The sequence below is a fragment of the Electrophorus electricus genome, chromosome 6, assembly GCF_041902795.1.
Source record: "Electrophorus electricus isolate QZ-2024a chromosome 6, ASM4190279v1, whole genome shotgun sequence".
NCBI classification, from domain to species: Eukaryota; Metazoa; Chordata; class Actinopteri; order Gymnotiformes; family Gymnotidae; genus Electrophorus; species Electrophorus electricus.
The window spans coordinates 22,020,942-22,035,280 of record NC_137502.1 but is presented as its reverse complement, the minus strand read 5'-3'; the positions used below and the strand labels follow the sequence as shown (position 1 = coordinate 22,035,280).

Sequence of the window (14,339 nt, the reverse complement as noted above, 5' to 3'; positions counted from 1 at the left end):
ATCAGTGGCACGGAGCAGGCATTAATGGCGCCAGCTTAATCACTGGGGAGACCAGGATGAATCTCTTGTGTTGGAGAATGTTTGCTCCACATGGTAAAACCTGATGAACCCTGAGAAGAGCTCACAATGTTGTGGTTTGCTGGAATGCTCTCATGGAGCTCTAATGGTATAAGACAATTTACATGTTATCCTGTGCACATGTACAATGCTGAGCTGTGACTGTGGCTTTTCCTCTTCATGTTTCTCCAGGCAAGCTCAAGCATTTTTGTATGGCATGATGTGTATTTGTAGGCCATCTTCTGTGAGTCATGTTTTATTTTAAAATTCTATGCCCCTGTCATCCAGAACAAGATATGGTGAACCTCTGACATGGTTTCAAGCATACAGTAACAATAAAATCAAAACCATTTTCTAACACAGGCTATAGTATTAAAATATTAAAAAGGTTAGCTACTCACAATTAAAATGACATAAAAATACATATTCATTGATCAGCCTTTTAAACCCAGTGACAGGTGAAGTGAATAAAATTGATTATCTCATTATAGTGGCACCTTTTTAAGGGGTGGGATATATCAGGCAATATGTGAACATCCAGAACATCCAGCTGTTGTGCTGGAAGTAGGGAAAATGGGTAAGCTAAAGCACTGGTGCTTTGACAAGGGCCTTATTGTGTTGGTAAGATGACTGGGACAGTGCATCTCCAAAACAGTAGGGGCTTAATTTAAAAACAAGGCCTATGCACAAAAATGGATCTGTACTGTGCATACACAACTGCTCATGCAGGAACTGGGATTTATAAAGAAATGTCTTGGCAGAAATTTACAGATTTATAAAAATGCTGGAATGTATGCTGTGTTGTCTACAGCACTGTACATTTTTGGCATTCTTAGAGAACCATAACAACCAAATAAGGTGCTAGGGTTCCTTTTATAGGGTTACACCATTTCCTGTTACTTGTGCACATGAACACGTTTTCTCTGGAATCCATGCAACTTTTTATAAGCAAGGCCCCAGGTCATATGGGGTATTCCCAGTATGCAGTGGTTAGAGTCCAAAAGAGGCCCAAGGTTGGACAGCCAGTGAAGCTGTGACAGGATCACGAGCACCCTAAGGCACGTGGGGAGAGAAGTCCAAGCCCACAAAAGAGCTACAGTAGCACATATTGCTATGGTGTGCTCAGTGCATCACAGTGCAGCGTATCACAGCTTACTACATATGCATAGCCACAGACCAGACAGAGTGTCCATGCTGACATCTATCCTCTGAAAGAGTCCACAGTGGGCACATGGTCTGATGAGTTATGTATTCATGTTTTGACATGGATGTTACTTGGACACGTTCCACTTACCAAAACATTGTGACAGGCCAAGCATACTCCTTCATTGTAATGTTATTCCCTAATGGCTGTGACCTCTTTCAGCACCCTGCCATACTGCAAAGAATGTTCATGAAAGATTTGAGAACATAACAAAGAATTCAAGGTGTTGACTCAAAATTCCCCAGATCTGTAGCATATGCTGAAAAAAAAATCAGTTTAATCCATGGAGACCTCAAATTGCAACCTGCTAAAGGATCTGCTGTTAACATGTTGGTGCCAGAAGCCTACACAATAGGCAGATGCTTTTAATGTTAAGTTTGGTAGGTGTACACACCTCAACAGTGTTCTGCCTCAGTGACTGGGCCTCTGAGAATTGTCCTGTGGATTGTTATGCCCTGAGAAGAAAGGCTTAGTATGCTGCTACACACTCACCCACATCCTGCTACTACAGACACTCACCCACATCCTGCTGCTACAGATACTCACCCACATCCTGCTGCTACAGATACTCACCCAGATCCTGCTGCTACAGATACTCACCTACATCCTGCTGCTACAGATACTCACCCACATCCTGCTGCTACAGATACTCACCTACATCCTGCTGCTACAGATACTCACCCACATCCTGCTGCTACAGATACTCACCCACATCCTGCGGCTACAGATACTCACCCACATCCTGCTGCTACAGATACTCACCCACATCCTGCTGCTACAGATACTCACCCACATCCTGCTGCTACAGATACTCACCACATCCTGCTTCTACATTCAACCCCATACTGCTACATTCCACCCCATCCTGCTGCTACAGACACTCACCCCATCCTGCTGCTACGAACATTCACCCCCATCCTGTTGCTGCTACTACAAAATAAACAGGGAATATTTTTATGTGTAAAACAAAAACAACCAAATAAATTAATTGTTTATATATATATATATATATATATATATATATATATATATATATATATATATATATATATATATATATATATCAGTAAATCAGTTTGTGAAGTTTAGACTAAAGACTAAACCATCAAAGTAAATGTGAAATCAGTTTATTGATATTATTCATGAACACGTTAGAGGATAATACCACAGATCATAAACGCCATTCTAAATGAAGCATGTTAAATATTGCAAACACTTGAGGTTAATAACACATTAATACATTTGATACTTTCACATATAACATTATATATTGAACATTATATATTGAATTTACTGTATATAGAACATAAAATACATGTTTGCTTTTTCCCATTTCGAGACATTCCATTATAAGCAAGCATTTTTATAAGAGGCACAGTTGTCTAATAGTCATTCATGCCTGTTTGATATTTTAATGATAGATGTATAAATGATGGTGCAGACAAACCATCAGTGATTGACAAAGATAAGAAAAAAGCACACATGTACCCCTCGCTGCTGGTACAATCACTGTTTACATCATGCTCATCTCTGCCTTGTGTGTTTGGAGGCTCTATTAGGTAAGTTTACAGCACAGAGGTGTGCTAAAGTCCCTGAGCTGCTGACATATGGAGAATAGTGTAAATGCACTGCACAGCACCCTCTTGTGTTCCTGCTGCTCTATTTCTGTACAACGTGTTTAAATGAAAACAGCGTAAAGGAATTGAATATATGATGTTTGCTAGTATGCTGTCAGCACTAAATGGAACATACAAGCTCTCATCAGAGTGTCACACAGACTTCACGCACAAGCTCAGCTAACTCTTCATCAGAGTCTGATAGTGCCTGAAATTATTGCATCATATATGATCATTGTCATAGGAACATAGCTCTGCTCTCTGTCACTGAGGAAATAGAGTGGCCCGGAGACTGCAGTGGGATTAAAGCCTTCTCTCATCAGCTTCATCTTCAGCTGCTTAAAGGTGCTGGTCACCTCCACCGCATTCTACGTGAGAGAAATAAACACTTATTTTACACAGACACACCACACAGCAGTCTACATGCAAGAAATAAACACTCACTTTACACAGACACACCACACTGCATTCTACACATGAGAAATGATCACTTTACACAGACAGACCTCAACACATTTTCCACATGAGAAACACTCACTTTACACAGTCACAGCACACTGCATGCTATACGCAAGAAATAAACAGTAATTTTACACAACACACCTGTGTAGTGTGTGGTTTGCTTTTAATGTGTGTGATGTGTCTTCTACTTGTATTCATAGGAAGTGTGATTGAGAAATAGACTGGTAAGTGTGTGTGTGGGGGGGGGTTACCTGTATTCGCAGGAAGTGTGGCTGAGCGTAGGTTGGTAAGCATCTTGTGACATGGTTGAACATTTCAATGCCATCAAACACTGCTCCATTTTTCACTGTTACAGCGACCATTCCAATTTTACCCTCATGACCTACACATATAAACACAATCACACACACAAAAGTACAAAAACATGCAGTCACAATACACAAAAGCACAAAAAACACAACACATGCAGACATGCAGACACACGAGCAAACACCATCACATCTGATTCTACACAAATGCAAACATACAACTGCAGTTACCCACAAATACATAGAAATAGACAATGACACACAGTAAATAGCATATCACATATATGTACACAATATCATTTAATTACATTCAAGCAAACATGACACTACAACACAAACTCATATAATCACACGCTACCACACAAACACACAAGACAATAGCATACAATTTCACAATTACACAGAACAACACAGTGTGAGTTCACAGTGTGAGATGTTACCTGGAACCTCAACTCCATAAACGTTTGCCTCTTTAATGAAGTCCACCTGAGTGACAATGTCTAAGACTTCAGTTGTGGCAACGTTTTCTCCTTTCCACCTAAACAAAAAGTGCAGTGTGAAAACAGCAACTACAAAGAACACTGCTGCTCTACCCATGTCTCACCAGAGCAGTGCTGCTCCACCCCTGTGTCTCCCCACAACAGTGTTGCTCCAACTGTGTCTCCTCAGAACAGTGCTGCTCCACCCGTGTCTCCCCAGAGCAGAGCTGTTCCAATAATCTGGATCACCACAGCAATGCTGCTCTACCCGTGTCTCCCCAGAGCAGTGCTGCTGCACCCCTGTGTCTCTACAGAGCAATGCTGCTCCACCCGTGTTTCCCCAGAGCAGTGCTGCTCCACCCCTGTGTTTCCCCAAAGCAGTTCTCCTCTACCTGTGTGTGTCCCAAAACCATAAGTGTTATAGGGCTGGGGTAGGTGTTATAGAGCAGGAATCTGTACTACATCATTGCTGTGGAACTAAGTATAAACACTGACATCTGCAGATGAGCAGATCTTTTGCTTTAATATTTTACTGTGATGAACATTTTATTATTTCACATTAGAATTTATCTACAGGATCATTACAAATCAATTCAAAATGTGAAAGCACAAGAGACTTCTACAAGTAGCGTACATTACTGTTAAGACTCTTTAATGAGAACCTTAACATAGTGTATTTTATTCTTAGAAATAATCCCTTTCACCCTTTATTCCCACTTTTGCACCTGAAAGTGTCCCCAAGTCGATCCTGGAAATAGATAAAGTTGTCGTGGTCGATCTTCATCAGGTCTCCACTGTTGAAGTAAACATCTCCCTCCTGAAACACATTGCGCAGTCTCTTCTTCTCTGTCTGCTCTAGGTTACGAGCATAACCTTCAAATGAAGCAATCTCTGTGATCTTTGACACTAACAGTCCGGTTTCTCCTAAATGCAAACACACACACACACACACACACACACACACGCACACACACACACAGGATTTACTGTCTTCATTTATTTCCTCTGATGCTCACACAGTTACCATTTTCATAAATGCCTCTTCTTTTAATATTCTATGTGATTTATAATATCTCAGTAATTGACCTTTTGACCATGAGAATTCAGTGATTAAGCTTCTGACCTTTCAGCACTTCGATGCACCTGCCGTTGACATCTCTGATGGGTTCGTCTAGTTCTGTGTCATATTTAATCAGAGCGTACGGGAGCATTTTCTGCAAATAAGTATAATTGCTTAGATGCAGCAAGTGGAAAAGCTATAAAAATCTTCTCTTATCTTGTTTGAAATGTGGGATTGTAATGATCACAGTGTAAGGGCTCACTTTGTGCAGAAAGTTGATTCGGCCAATAGCACCGATCTTCCCTGTGTAGTTAACAAAGCCCACGTTGCCCTCCGTGGATGCATAAAACTCTCTCACCACAATCTTGCCAAAACGAGAGAGGAACTCTCTCCAGATGTCTGCTCGCAGGCCGTTCCCAATGGCCAGACGTACGTTGTGCTCCTTATCGTCCGCCCTCTGCATAGACAATAAGCTATTGACTGCTCTCAAATTCCTACAGGCTTTACTTAAAATTTCCTCAAAACAGAGTAGTTCTTAGGCGGTGCCTAAGAAGGCACGCACATACACACACACACTTCAACAGAGCTGAGTATTTTACCATACAAGTTAAACTTGATACCTCCAATGAGGAGGTAAGAAGTTGAGTCTTTACAGGCTGCATGTAGGATTTCTAAGTAAGGGCAGCTCTATTCCCAGATCACGGCTCATACAGTGCTCTGTCTCTGCTTGACACTATGATCACATGACTCTGTAAGGTCAGACATCACATGCTTCTTAAAGATTCGATTTCAGCCCCTAACTCTAACCACACCCTGTACCCCTGAACCATGTCCAACCCCACAATACACCCCTAAAATACATGCCCAACTCGACGATGTACCCTTGAAAAAGATAGACTTTGCCATAGAGCACTTTAAATCTAATTTACCCAAGAACCACCATAGGACTCAGCAAAAGGCTTCAAAGGCTTTGGCTCCTCACGTGTATGTTTGTGTGTGTGTGTGTGTGTGTGTGTCTGTCTGTGTGTGTCTGTGTGTGTGTGTGTGTGTGTGTGTGTGTGTGTGTGTGTGTGTGTAGGTGTGTTACAGAGTGAGAAGCAGCAGTGGTCTCTAACCAATGACATGATCACAATGTGTGACCAAAGAAGGAACAGCTGCTCTCATTCCACTGAGCTGGCATGTCTACGCAGATACAGAATTTATGAAAAGACACTTTAGATTTAACAGCTGCAACTGAACCTATTTTATAGTGAACCTCTTTTGCAACCAGATTTTTCAAGAACTAAAACTGATTTTGAATCTACTTCTCACCTAAACAGTGTGACCTTGTTGCCTTCTGTGAGATGATTTCAGTTGAGTACACAAATTATTCCACTGCATTTTCCTCTAGTTCAGAGCCCAATAAAAAGGAGGTAGTTCACCCACACTGAGCCCAGTTATAATATAGGGAGTGGTGTGTTGATGCGAATTTGAAGAGTTTTGGTGTGTTAGCTTCTGAGTATATATAAGAGGAGTACTGGTATTATTGCTGGTATAAATCTGAGGAGTACTGGAGTGTTAGCATTAGTGTGAATCCGAGGATCGCTGGTGTGTTACTGTTGTGATCTGATTCATATTATGTGCACATTACCAAGCTGAAGTATCTCAAATATGACTTTTGCTGTTTTTGTGACAGATCTGATTTTTTCAGGGCTGTGTGGACATAGAAATATGATCTTTTCAAATCAAATTTGAGTCTTTTTCACCTGGTCATAAATTGGATATATATCTGGTTTGTAGTCATGTGGAATGAATAGAATGGTCAGATCAGAATTCATGTGATATGCTTATATGAATAAGCTTAGTACAGTTGTCATCATCCAGCAACGAGCAGCACAACAAAACAATGGAGGAGAGCCAGAACAGTAACAAGAGTCAGTGGAAAACAGCAAATGCTAGACATCTGGATTTATTTTCACCTTCTCAGCCCGATCCTGTACAGCTGAAGAACGGTCGGAGGTCCTCCAGAATACAATGCGATGTATAAATGGGTTACTAGCATTTCCTTTTTGCCAGTTTTTATACCATGAGTATACCATCTCAAAAAATGGCATTTGTGTTGTTGGAGATACAGGTGACTCCATTGCAAAAAAGTAGCAATGTGCAGGTGTGCCAATTTGGCAGACAGATGCATTTACATTAACAGACAAATAACAGTCACATTCATGCAATTATGAATGTGAACCATCAAGATATGCATATTTGATCTGAGCACAATGTGGCTTGTAATGTGAAAATAGCCTCCAAGGATTATTGGTGTGTTATTGCTGGTGTGAATCTGAGTATTATTGCACTGATATAAGGAGCACTGGTGTTTACATTCTGTGTGTACCTGAGAGAACTGGTTTTGTAGTGCTGGTGTGAACCTGAGAAGGATTTTTGTGTTAGCTTCTTTGAAGGTTGGTGTTATAGTGTTGGTGTGAATTTGAGAAGGATTGGTGTGTTAGTTTCTGTGATATCTGGTGTGTCACCTTGGGTGTGTTGCAGAGGTAGCGCATGGTCTCTCCAATGTATTGGATCACCGTCACATTGTGTTTCCTGCAATCGTTCCAGAACTGAGATGCAGAGAACTTCCTCTTCAGAATTACAGTGGAACCTTACAGGAAAACATGTATTATTAAGGAAATGATTGGGAAAGAGCAAGCTTCCTGCTTTTGAAACTGTTTCATGTCAACACCACTGCTTTGGCATACTAGCTCTTACTGCTCTCTAGCTGTTCATCAATTTTTTCCTTCGACTTAACTACATTCTACCTGGAAACCAGTAACTTCCATCAGTCATTGAAAACTACTTTATCATCACAAACTACATCCAAAGAACTACCAAAAACATAAGTAACGTTAACATTTTGCTTTTCCATCATGGCTTCCATTCTCCTTCAGCCTGCTGAGTTTAGTTATTCTTACTCCGTCGTTAGCGATAGTTATATTTGTGAGAAGTATAGATTAATTACTAGTCTGACGGAGAAAATTATAGTGCTAGAAGTGCGCATCCAGACCATAGAAAGTTAGACCTACTGAGGAACTAGAAGTATAAGCTCTGGATGCCTTAGGAGAAGTTAGCAAGCCCTCAATTCTGGCACTACAGCCCTCGCAGCAGGGCGAATGGGTGACGTTACGGCGAAATAGATGAGCTTTGGGAGCACTACACATCCCCATTGTCAAACAGGTTTGCCCCACTCAGCAAGGCACCCATTGAGAAGCCTGTTGAAAGAGCTCTGGTTATAAGGGACTCTTATTTTGTGGCGTGAAATTAGCTAGGCCTTTACGGACTCCAGCAGCAGTAGTTAGCTGTATACCAGGGCCAGGGCACCAGACATTGCAGGTAATCTTAAAGTTTTAGGCAAGCATAGGTTCTCGAAGATAGTTATTCATGTAGGAGCTAACGATATACCCCTTCATCAGTCAGAGATTACTAAAAATAATAGTGAAGAGGTGTGTCAATTAGTGAAGGCGATGGCTAATCCTGCCCCCTGATGTCCCCTGCTGTAGTCCACCACACCTCTACCCCAGCCAACTACTCTCCATTGCCCTTAATGCACGCTCTCTTGCGGGATGTCTTGATGTTACTGAGCCTCTACCGGTCTCAGCTGCCATGGCTACTCCCACCTCTCCCTGATGTAGCCCACCACACCTTCCTGTAGCCCACCACACCGCCACCCTAGCCAACTACTTCTTCATTGCCCTTAATGGACGTTCTCTTGTGGGATGGGTCTCAGACTCATGCACACCTCAGGACAAGACCAACCCTAAGACTAGGAGTAGGACTAGACATTAATTGCTTATCTTTTCATTTTTTTCATTTATTTTTCTCTTTACATTGTTACTATTGTGGTGATCGTTGTCAGCCAGAGGAGGATGGGCCCCCCCTTTGAGTCTTGGTTCCTCTCAAGGTTTCTTCCTCGTGCTCTAGGGAGTTTTTCCTTGCCACTATCACCCTTGGCTTGCTCACTGGGGGCTTGGACTTGGACATTTGTAAAGCTGCTTTGTAACATTTGTTGTAAAAAGCGCTATATATAAATAAATTTTGATTTGATTTGAATCTATACCCACAACATACTTTATCATAAACTACCTTGCATCTACATTCACTATCCTTGTTTAGGTACACTAATCCTATAGGTACATTTCATAGATAAATTATAATGTATGCTGGAATGAATTTATCAGTACTACTTTGTACGTGTTGGTGTCACTGCTGAGTGACAATTGTAGGAAACCTATGGGTCTACTAATGATAGTTCTGTGGACAGTAGTGTGTTAAGGGAATGGTGTTAAGTGAATGGTGCAGGGTGGTAAATTCATGGCTGACAAAGTGAAGTGAACTTTAACCCACTTTCATTTATTAGAGGTGAAAGCCCTGCCGTCCGAGGGTCCTACGGGGTTCTTTACAAAGTTTTTTACACAGGAAACACACACACCTGTCTCCACAGAGCCAATGAAGCCTATGAGAAAGGCTGCTGTGTGGTAGAGTGGGAGGTTCACATAGATGACATCCCTATTCGTGACCCCGTTAGCTGCCAGCACTGCCAGAGCAGCTAGCAGACGAGTGTGATTGATCACTGCTGCTTTAGGGAGACCTGCACACAAACACACACACACACACACACACACACACACACACATGCACACACATACACTCACACACACACAAGCATGCACAGGCACACACACAATACGCACAGCTCAAGGATATGCTCAGACACAAGCACTAAACCTCACAGTTGATTGATGAGTTGGGATGTGTTTAAGCAGGTCAATCACCTGACCACACTGGTTTCTGGTATTCTAATTAGTTAAGGCAGCACTGTGGTGTCAAATAACTTGTTTGAGAGGGCCAGACTGCAGTACGGTTTGGTGATTGATCTGCTAAAATGCACCACAACTCATCAATCAATTGCCAGGTGTGAGCAGAGCAGCTGCTGCACTTTGCTGAACTCCAACACACCAGGACTGGACTTTGACACCCCTGCCTTACAGAAACTGAATGAAGAGTTGGTCATTTTCTCAATCTTCTGAAGTCTGTCTTTTTTTCTGTGAGTGGATGTGTGTGTACCTGTTGTTCCAGATGTGTAAATGTAGACTGCAGGGTCTTTGAAGGAAACATTGGCTCGTAGGGAGTGAGGGATGGGAGTGTCTGATGCCTGCTCCACTTTCTCACTGAGACTCTGCATATGGACAGACCCACACTCCATCCCCATAACAAACACACACACCTCATCTTCACACAAGGGCACAAGTATCTCCTCCACTGCTGCCTGAAGATCTGCAACACACAACAACAACAAAGAACCACATCAACAACCACAAACAACAACTCCATCAACCACAAGGGACAACAACCCCATAAACCACCACAAACATGAACCACAACAACCACACTGAACGACCCCATAAACTACAACTATCACAAACAACCACAAACATAGACCACATCAACCACAAGCAACCACATTAACAAATAACAACCACAACATCTACAACAACCCCAACAGCAATCACATTGTGACAGCAGCCACCAGCAGCCTCCACCTGGGGGTTAGTGCCACCATGTGGCTTTTGTTTATGTTGTCTTTTTAGTTCCATGTGCTTTGTGGTTTGGTTTCTGTGCCACGCCCCACACACAGGTGTTACTTGTTCCTTTTTTATTTGCCATTACACCTTTGTGTTATTATGTATTTTGTTTCACTCTTATTGAACCCCTTTCTTTTATAACTGCTGCATCAGCTGATGTTTTGTTTTCAGTTTGAGTACTAGTTATGAGTTTTCTTGTTTCAATAAATCCTTTGTTTAAACTATATGCCTGCTTGCCCCCCTTTTTTGCATTTTCTCTGCACTTGGCACACAAACAACAATCACTTCAGTCACAACAATCACACCAGTCACAGCTATGAGAATCAACAATCGCATCAGCCACAGCAATCACACCAGTCACAGCTATCACAATCGACAATCACACCGGTCACAGCAATTACACCAGTCACAGCTATGAGAATCAACAATCACATCAGCCACAGCAATCACACCAGTCACAGCTATGAGAATCAACAATCACATCAGCCACAGCAATCACACCAGTCACAGCTATCACACCAGTCACAGCTATGAGAATCAACAATCACATCCGCCACAGCAATCACACCAGTCACAGCTATCACAATCGACAATCACATCAGCCACAGCAATCACACCAGTCACAGCTATCACAATCGACAATCACATCAGCCACAGCAATCACACCAGTCACAGCTATGAGAATCAACAATCACATCAGCCACAGCAATTACACCAGTCACAGCTATCACAATCAACAATCACACCAGTCACAGCTATGAGAATCAACAATCACACCGGTCACAGCAATCACACCAGTCACAGCTATGAGAATCAACAATCACATCAGCCACAGCAATCACACCAGTCACAGCTATGAGAATCAACAATCACATCAGCCACAGCAATCACACCAGTCACAGCTATCACAATCAACAATCACATCAGTCACAACAGTCACAAATGATAACCACATCAGCCACAACAACAGAAGCATAGGAGAGAGGTAGGAGAGAGGTGCCAGGAGCAACGCTATACTGCAGTCATAAATGTTAAAATTGAAATTTTACATAGCAATCTATGCCCTAACATTACATCTGTAAAACATCAGCTCAGTTCAGTCATAAGCATTTTAGCTGATGTAATGAGGTTTAGCTTTCTACATAGTGCAGCTTTGCAGAATGCATGTGAAGCAGCAGCAGTGGTTACAAAGGGTGGTTAAGACCAGTTTTGAACAGCAAACAGTGCTGAGAAAAAAGTGTATTATTCACTATGCAAAGTGGATCATTCCTCTTGTCTAACCATGGTCTGCTGTGCAGAGCGAGGAGGTCAAAGGGGAGGTAGTGTTGCAGGCTAAGCAAATATGGTCCATATGTGATAGGAGATAAAAGTGTTACTTCATGTTCTTATTGCATCTGCCTGTTAAAATACAGAGTATTGGTTTATGGTTGAAAGAGCAATTCAGCTACAGTCAGCAAAGTAAGGCTGCAGTTGCCTCTGGACTAAATCTGTGTTACCACGGTAATAAGGGCTTACAGCTTGTGATTCTGGATTCCTCTGGCTCTAAATCTGTGGGGCAATGACGGACACTTGTAGCCAATAGTGCATTTTGTTAGTCTTCCTTTGTAAATTCAAACATTCTAAAATATTCAAAATATTATACTTAAATGATACTTTAGTGTATAAACTTCAAAATGTCAAGATTTCTACGCAGAGGGATAAAATCATGCCTGACTTATGTTTTTATTAAACATGCACCTAAAATGTTCATGTTTTTCAGTTCTGCTTTTGATAGTTTTTGAAAAGTCCTTAATTGAGGATGGAGGAAAGTTTTTACTCTGGAACCCCATGTTGAAGAAACCTACACTCAACAAGACAAAGTACTTGTATTAGACTTTGACTGATTCATAAACAAACTTTGGCATTTTTAACATTTACAGCTTTATCCCCACTTCTAGGTTGGGTTATAGGCTATATCACTGGGTAAAGGGTTAGTAATTGTGAGACAGTTGTTGAAATATGACAGGTTTCTGACTGAAATACATTGTGTCAAACTTTTAAATAATTATCAATATTTCTAGATAATAAGTAGCCATTCTCTAAAATACCCTTTAATAAATAAAGAAATCCTAACCTCCTTAGGTTAGGAAATAAAATCATGCGGTATTATTCAAAAGCATTAGTACGTGTTTAGTGTGGTTTTGCACACTGTACTTTTGCACATTTTGGAAATGAGACAAAATAACGAATGCTTATAAACGCGCGCACACGCACACACTCAAAACTCAAGACTAAACTACGCACGCACGCACGCGCGCGCGCGCACACACACACACACACACACACGCAAACGCAAACACACACACGCAAACACAGATTCCTATCATCCAACGGCCTAGTCAAATGTTTTAACCCACAACTCCTGTTAAAGAGTTAAACGAGTAATAAAGTTTCTCTAGATCGCTGAAATGTGTTTGCGGCACCTCACCTGCCGTAATGATCATGAGTTTGGCGCCGCAGCATTTGAAACAGTGCAACAACGATTGGGAGCGAATATTATTATTGAGAAGCGCCGACGCACACCCTATTTTAGATAGCGCGAGCCAGGTAAATATGAAGGCGGGCTCGTTCCCCATGAAAATGGCAGCCGTGTCCCCTTCTTTCAAAGCAGAATGAGTCCTTAAGGCGTTCGCTATTTTGTTGCTTTCTCTGTCTGTGTCCTCGTAAGAATAAGTCTTGTTTTCGAAAACAACGAAAGGCTTGTGCGGATGCTCAGCCGTCCGTTCTAAAAATCTGTCCAAAGCGAGAAACAACGGTCTCCGCCTTCTGCGCGAGGCAAATTTGAGCAATATCTTGAACAAGTCTTTGAGATACAAAACATCTGTCCAGAAATAAGGAAAGAACAATCTGAGCAGCAGTGGTAAAATGACCAATCCAGCCAAAAGTAATGACTGTAAGAGCATCTTTAAATGCACAAATAGTCTGTCGCTAGATTGGGTTATTTGTGCATTCGTTTTTAGAGCGGGAAAGCCGCCAAGAACATTCAAAACATAGCTGAGAAGTGTATTTTACTACTTTTTTTAAGCAAAGGCGGAGCAAATGGGATTCCATACGCCACGTTCCCAAGTTCCCATATGTTCCGAGGTGTGAGGAATTCCGGTACGCTGCGCGTGCGTCCCTTGGTTACTGGAGTCGACCTAGAAGCTCGTGCACTTCCATTATCACATTTACTATATAGTGGAAATTCACAATCTAATATCGCTCAGTAATGTTTCATAAAGACGTACTGACTTGTCGGGTACTATTGTAACAAAACAAGCAAGACCAGATGAAAGGAAACAATAGTTCAATAAGTGGAAAAAAAAAACACCTTATTTGACTTTTATGCAGTCAGTAGTTTTTACATAGATTTTATTTTGTGATTACTTTCATAATCAATTATGTGTTATCCCATTACTTATACCATTGCCTGTGACAGAAAAATAAGATTGGAAACATAAACTTTAAACATTTCAAAAAGCATTGCTATTATTATTATTATTATTATTATTATTATTATGAT

At 41.4% G+C, this 14,339-nt stretch overlaps 1 protein-coding gene across 1 annotated transcript; it reads right to left on the bottom strand.

Annotated features, from left to right (window-relative positions):
- Positions 1-2,372: 2,372 nt before the first annotated feature.
- Positions 2,373-13,917, bottom strand: LOC113577296 (long-chain fatty acid transport protein 2-like). Its single transcript, XM_027009868.3, has 10 exons — positions 13,266-13,917; positions 10,281-10,490; positions 9,646-9,804; positions 7,697-7,821; positions 5,449-5,643; positions 5,250-5,340; positions 4,852-5,050; positions 4,088-4,185; positions 3,591-3,721; positions 2,373-3,245 (listed from the first exon to the last, which is right to left on the bottom strand). The coding sequence occupies exons 1-10, from the start codon at positions 13,738-13,740 to the stop codon at positions 3,069-3,071; spliced, it is 1,860 nt and encodes a 619-aa protein (XP_026865669.2). The 5' UTR covers positions 13,741-13,917; the 3' UTR covers positions 2,373-3,068.
- Between the last annotated feature and the right edge of the window lie 422 nt (positions 13,918-14,339).